The sequence below is a fragment of the Berghia stephanieae genome, chromosome 1, assembly GCF_034508935.2.
Source record: "Berghia stephanieae isolate SIO BIC M18660-M18661 chromosome 1, UCSD_Bste_1.3, whole genome shotgun sequence".
Taxonomy (NCBI): Eukaryota; Metazoa; Mollusca; class Gastropoda; order Nudibranchia; family Aeolidiidae; genus Berghia; species Berghia stephanieae.
Window position 1 is genome coordinate 78,374,253 of NC_088360.1, and position 7,500 is coordinate 78,381,752.

The 7,500-nt window shown below is 31.0% G+C and overlaps 1 protein-coding gene across 5 annotated transcripts in view; it reads right to left on the bottom strand.

The window, feature by feature from the left end:
• Positions 1 to 7,500, bottom strand: part of LOC144958083 (uncharacterized) — a 32,200-nt gene that overhangs the window by 13,988 nt on the left and 10,712 nt on the right. For all 5 annotated transcript variants that reach the window (XM_078889730.1, XM_078889747.1, XM_078889722.1 and 2 more), the window contains exons 2-6: positions 5,462 to 5,603; positions 4,102 to 4,173; positions 3,717 to 3,830; positions 2,105 to 2,200; positions 1,488 to 1,661 (exon numbers count right to left, since the gene is read on the bottom strand). In XM_078889730.1, the coding sequence (XP_078745856.1) occupies positions 1,488 to 1,661; positions 2,105 to 2,200; positions 3,717 to 3,830; positions 4,102 to 4,173; positions 5,462 to 5,575 (570 nt within the window). In that variant the 5' untranslated portion in view covers positions 5,576 to 5,603. The remainder of the gene's footprint in view (positions 1 to 1,487; positions 1,662 to 2,104; positions 2,201 to 3,716; positions 3,831 to 4,101; positions 4,174 to 5,461; positions 5,604 to 7,500) is intronic.

The following is a 7,500-nucleotide window of genomic DNA, read 5'->3' on the forward strand; positions in this document are numbered from 1 at the left end:
TCCAGGGCTCTAAAAATAATGATTTGATAAGATAAGATAAGATAAGATAAGATATACTTTATTGATCCTGAATGGAAATTATCGCTATTATAGCTAATAAAAAAACAAAATAAACATCAAATATAATAACATAAAATAAAATAAAATATCCATAAAATATACAACAGTTACAAGCAATGCTATAAAAATTGGACATGAAAGTAGAGTAGAGTTGTAATAATGGATTTGTAATGTAACTAGAATTTAGAAAATAGATTGTGAAGGATTGAACATAGCCAACCCAGGTTGATAAAAAGTTTGTTTGTTTGTTGCTTTAGGTCTCTTCCAACACAATTGAGGTTATATGAGAGACCGCTGAAACAAATGTAAATCAAAATCATAACCTAAAGATATCATAAGCTAAATTATAAATAACCAAGAACAAACAGGCAGAAGATTTACAGAAAAAAAAAAATCCCCTGTCAAAAATACAATCACAAACCAAAGAAGCAGGATAGGCTAGTAAAGAGAAGAAGAAACGACATCACTATCGGATCGTACACCCATGCGAACATCATAGGTATATGATTCAAGGGTGATGCTCCCATCCAACCACCCGCTGATAAAAAGTAAATTTGAATGTATAAATATATAAATAATGTAGATATAGCACCATGTAAACATGCATAAATAAATAGATTTTGGAGAGAACTAATTGATGATAATACGAAGCTAATTATAAAAACAAAATTTTATATTGGTTTTGTAATGTAAATAGAATTTCGAAAATAGATTGTGAAGGATTGCACATAGCCAACACAGGCTGATAAAAAAGTAAAAATAAAGCATGGCATTTGAATGTACAAACAAACAACAAATAATGTAGATACAGCACCATGTAAACATACATAAATAAATAGATTTTAGAGAGAACTAATTGATGAAAATACGAAGTTAATTATAAAAACAAACTTTCATAATGGTTTTGTAATGTAAATTGAATTTTGAAAATAAATTGGGAAGGATTGCACATAGCCAACACAGTTGATAAAAAATAAAAATAACGCATGGTATTTGAATGTATAAATAAATAATAAATAATTTAGATATAGCATATGTAAACATGCATAAATAAATATAATTTAGAGCGAATATAGTATCTTTCAAATGTCATGTAGTAAAAATCATCCTAAAGTTTCGTATTGCTGATGGTAAAAATGAATTAAAATATCTTTGTCTTTTGGTTTTCATGTGTATTAGTCTGTTACTTCTGTGGCTTATTTTGATTTCGTTGTACAGAAGGCGGAACTTGTCTCTTTGAAACTTGTTAATCTTAACATTGATTTTAACAAAATTATAAAAAATTAACCTGCTACAATAAAATTCTAAAATGAACCAAAAAAAAAAAAAAAATAAATCGGTAGGTTTTATTGGTAGGTTACACCCACCTGTTTTCAATACTTTCTGTATACAAAATTAGGTGCTTAAAATTAAAGATAATATATCACCTGTGCTTGTTGCGTTTGTTGTTGAGCCTGTTGTGTCTGTTGCTGCTGCTGTGCTGGTGGTGTTGCTGTAGTTTGTTGCTGAGTCTGCTGCTGTTGCTGGGATTGCTGTTGAGCTAATTGTAAATAATACTGAATCTGTTCCGGGAAGGAACTGCCTGAGCGAGATAAATCATCCTGTGAAAAATAACAACAAAAAAACCCAAATAAAACACATTTATCAAAGCCCAGATTTAAAAAATGAAATGTACCCAGGAAAAATGAAACAACACCATGTTATCATCAAAACAGTACAGCATGATGCAACAGGAATTGGCTGATAGTGTTACCTCCATCTCACAATTTCAGGGCTTGATAGGAACTTCCTCGCATTTAACTTGAGGTTGTAAATACATATAATGATAATTAAAAACTGGAATTAATTAATTATTTTCATGTAATTGTACAACTTTTAGTGTGAAAACAGAGGTTTTAAACATGAAAAAGTATCCAGCAATATTATCTCGAAAGAGAAATGCCATAGATTTTCTTTTTAAAGAGTTTTACTAATAGGAATGAAAAAACGTTTTTAATTGGTATTTAAGGAGTCTGTATCAACATAAAAAGATTTAATCAATTACCTGACGTTTATTTGGTTTCAGCTCTTCCCTTGGCACAATGTCAATCAAGAAATCAAACTGGTCATATTTGGAAATGGCCATAGCAATATCATTGCGCTGGAAGGAACATGGATGAAAGACATCAGATAAAATCAATATTTAGATATCTATTCACAGGCCTGTAAATCGTCTTTTCCAAAAATTGTCTGAAAATTGATTATAACCATCGGTGACCTCAGCAGAAATAATAGTATGACACGTCAAACATTCTGTTAGATGTATCAATCTAATATGCTTTCAAAAGACCATCAATACTCACAAATCAAATAGCCTGTCTGAGCATAAATGGAGGGGATAGGTGTCTTACTTTTGCATTTTTAATGATCAAAACTTACAGTAAGAGTGTTTTTTAATTGAAACCAAGAAAAAGGGCAAATTTAAGCAAAATAAGCATCGTCTCAGTATTGAGACACTTACTCTTAGTTAATTGAAGTATAAAAAGAAGAAAATAAAATCCCCAGTCTTTACTCTGGTGGGGGTGTAGAGGGGGTAGATATCCCCTGTCAAAATATTCGGGAACATAGAATATGAGATTAGCTTTATTAATTTCATTAGAGAGAAAATTGCCTAGATTAGACTATACTCTTGCTAGCAAACATGAAAAGAATTTAAACATTCTGCATTCCTTTCCATTTTTTAAATGAATGATGCTGGCAAGGACTGGTTTCCCTTAATTACATTCCTTTTGGAGTTTGGAGATATGCGAGTCCCTTCTTTGTACTGTAATTCAATCTGATTTTGCAGTATAGACAGTAATAAAACCTAGAACTACTAGTAAGTACCTTTAACTAACCCTAATACAATAGGAAAAACAAAAACCCTAGAACCTTTATACGACCAAGCTATAACTAGAACCCGAACAGAAAAGAAAACCCTCTGATCTCTAGCAACCATATAGAAATAGAGAAAAAACAAACCCAGAAAAACTTATCACGACCTTTCAATGTACTTCAATGACAATGGCAGATAATAACCAAAATAATGGTCATATTAGTATTAGGAAATTTTCAACTTTTACCAATCAATCAAGGTTTGTTTTATAAACACTACTAAAAATTGACAAATTGAATAAATAATTTAATGAATGACATCTAACAAAAGATCCATGATTAAAATAACAATATAAAACGAGTCTACCTCCAGGAATGTGAGGAAGGTCTCCCAAGGTCGCTTCTACCATCTACAAATGTTTCGGGCATGTTGCAGAACTGTTTAGTTTTTTGTATTTCTTCTTTCTCTTAAAGAGAAAGTGGCTCAATGACCTTTTTTCTTCAAGACGAAGTAAAGGAATTCAGATGGCAGCAAAACAAAACATCAACCAAAGACATCTGTTTGGGTTCTAAATTAAATATTCGCTTTTACATTAAAAATTCGGCCAAAAATATTGCCGGCAATGTTCAGACAAACAATCATAAATTACAAAGGAATAATGAAGTCAAGAAAAGTATATCGAAGAAATTACAAAGACTTAGAGCAAATTGTGTCAAATTGGTGTGTGAAGAATATTATTTAATTAATTATTCAATATATATATATATTGCAAATGGAGAGCTGTGGGGTTAACGAGATATACCTGAAGGGTTCTCCTTTTGTTATCCTCTGTGTTAATCCAAGCTCTTAGTGACAGTTCCCGAACAAACAAATCTGCAGCTTTGGCAAACAGCACAGGAGCTTCTGCACTTATCATCTTAAACAGAAAAAAAAAAACATCCAAAAGAAATGGTCAAAATTGTAAAATATACATGACACAAGAGTCAATATTTTAAAATAAAAGAGAAACAACAAAACACTTTCCATCCTGTTTTATGCTAATGATATTGAAATATCAAGTAAACAGATAATCTTTATTAATAATTTTAAAAAGACAAAAAAGTAGAGGTTCAGTATTAGTAATAGTACAAAACGAATACCAAAAAGATACAAAAATATTTTGCAATCAAGAATTTTACTTTCCATACCTTTACATCCTCATCAAGTTTCATTATTTTCTTTATACGTGCCAAAGGCAATTCTTGTGCTTTGTATTGATGCTGAAGGAGAAAATAAGCAGAAATTTTACGATTTGCAAAGATGACATGTATTTAATTCATATAAATATATATGAGGCCAAATTGTAAAGGAGAAACAATAGGATCTGTTTTAAACATATTTTATATTATTACACAATATATATATATATATATATATATATATATATAATATATATATATATATATATATATATATATATATATAATATATATATATTATATATATATATATATATATATATATAATATATATAATATATATAATATATATATTCACATTATCAATAACACCACAATTTAGCTGTTTAATACACATAGATCAACCATTTTCAAATGAAAATAAATGAAAATGTGAAAGAGACTGTTATTGCTCTCCAGGCTAATCCAACATATCACGTAAAAGATCATAAATATCCTTAATTGCCCCCATTGCCTGATACCAGATAACCTCAACTGACCTCAGACAGGTAGCTAACAGGGACGGTTAATGGACCCTTGAGAGTACCATCCACTGATAAACTTCTTTTGTTGTGAGCAAGTGCTGATTCCACGCAGTATAGTAAGTAGTAAATATATTTTCTGATTGGTCAGTAACAAAGCAATCTCATTGGAAGGATATTAAAAGGCATTTTAGAGTATGAGATGACGATGCTTGGGTATATCAAGTATCAGCATCAACTGCTGATTACTGTTATAACAATGTCCCTGTTTTGGAGTTTTATTAAAATGTATGTCGCTATTTTGCCGTTTTTATTATAAATAACATATTGCAAAAAATTTGGGACCAGAGGTTGCACTGTATTTGAAATACTTTTTCGAGTTGTAAAATCTAATATTTCAACCTTTTTCATTGTTCATCCACTACATTATTTAGAACCAGCACTTTGACTCGTCACTGGTATCAATTATTATACATACAATTGTATCATCAATAAATACAAACAACAATATGCAAAAACAAATGCATATATATAAATTCATCTTTTTTGCTCAAGTGCGAGTGGAATGCATAAGCACCAGAAATTACTGACATAGAAAATACAGAAATACTCAACAGAGCACTTGACATGATACAGATAACCAAAGCATATAGTTAAAATTAGCTTGTGTTATAACAGAGTTGTGAATTTTGTGGTGAGGGAACCACAAGGCATTGTAATAATAAAATATGACATGAAGTAAGAAGACATGAAGATAGCGAATTATGAACAGTATATATGCAATGACTAAACATTCCCTATATTTATGTGAAACCCAGAGATATTTGTCATGAATTAACACAACTTACATCAGGAAGTTTCTTTATCTCCTCTGTAACATCAGGCCAGAAGTCATTCAACATTTTCTGTGCACTTTCTGAAACCATTCCATTTTGCAAAACAAAGCTACTATCGGATGACATTGTTATCTTGAAGCCAATATTTCAAATCCTGAAGGGGAGCAAATAGAATGTTTTTTTAAAAATGCATCTAAAATCAAACATCCCTATTATTATAAGGGTGGAATTAGCGTTTGAATCATTACCAAGAATTATTGTGTGAAATGTGATAGCCACTTACAAAGTCAAAAAACTACTTAAAAATAATGATCTATCAACGACCGGTGGAAATTTCCTGTTCTGTACCAGGTTTCCTAAAATAAAGCATTGTGGCATCTCAAGCCAGTCTTTGTTGAAAATCAGAATAATGAATTCCATGAACATAATACAGTATATTTGGACTAGAATTGTAATTCACGATTCGAAAATCTCCATCATTTCAATTATACTCTATGAGCCATTTGATGATAGCAAATTTTCGTTGAGGGAGAATTATCAGTCATCCATAGTCCTCTTTCAAATTTTGGGAATGGTAATTTTCAGTCAAAAGTCATGACAGCACAGTGTTCTTCTCTCTCTCTCCTCTCAAAGATATAAATGCGCATGTGCAATCAGCATACAATTAGGACTGGGCTCAGTCTCCCATGGCAGTATGGTTTTTGTTTGTTTGTTTGTTTTTATTGTTTTGTTTTGAATTTGGTTTTATTTTAATTATTAATAATAACAGAAAACTGATGTAAATATAAATAACAATTAAAGTAACTATAACCCCACTTAATTTGACGAGAAAGAGAAAATCAATCGAACAATTAATTGGAAGTCCTATTAAGGATTAAAAAGAAGAGATTAAAAATTCTTCAAAAGGGGCAAAAGTCGGTCGAAGTAACTGTGGTCTAAAGGAAACGCTTCTCTAACGACAAAACACAATTCCAATAAAATCAGGACAAAGAAAAAACATATTGTGATAGTGTGAGACAAGCACCAATCCTTCTACAGTACGAAGTTGGGGTTGGAGTCAGTGTGATAAGGGCAAAACAGAATTTCTTCTGAACTCTTCTTCTATTTCTCTATCAGTTTCACCCTCTGACCAGTTTTGCCGCCCCCCCCCCCCCCCCCCCCTTTGTGTTTGCTGGAGTTTGAGTCCGAATAGCCACGGGAGACGATTTAGATTCGAGTCCGAATTATCACTTATTTTTGTTTTGTTTTTGTTTGTTTGTTGCTTTAGGTCTCTTCCAACACAATTGAGGTTATATGAGAGACCGCTGAAACAAAAAAACAAGCAATCCAACAAAAATAGTACAAATGTAAATCAAAATCATAACCTAAAGATATCATAAGCTAAATTATAAATAACCAAGAACAAACAGGCAGAAGATTTACAGAAAAAAAAATATCCCCTGTCAAAAATACAATCACAAACCAAAGAAGCAGGATAGGCTAGTAAAGAGAAGAAGAAACGACATCACTATCGGATCGTACACCCATGCGAACATCATAGGTATATGATTCAAGGGTGATGCTCCCATCCAACCACCCGAATTATCACTTAGTTCCTGTTTATTTATTTATATTTTAACGTAAAATAATACATCAATTTGAGCATGTTTTTCTGCTCTTGATAACTTACAATTGATTTGGTTTATTTATAGTATTTTATACATGTGGCGTTTTAACATATCTTAACACTTGAATTATTTCTTTCTTTGCGATGCCAGTATTTACTTTTGCTTCTATCTCTCGTGACACATCCATTATAAAAGAAAATGTCATCTTATCTCACCTTAATATTATTACACATTGATATAGTTTCAATAATTTTATGGAAAAAAGTGCTGAAGATATTGATTATATTTTCTGGAGTCTTTTGTCAACACTAATTTTTCCCTTCCAACACAATTTTTGTTGAGACCTTATGCATAACAGAATGCAATGAGAGATTTCAAATGTTTAAAAATAAAACTTAACTATGAGTATGAGTATGAATTTTATGAATATTAAATATTACAACA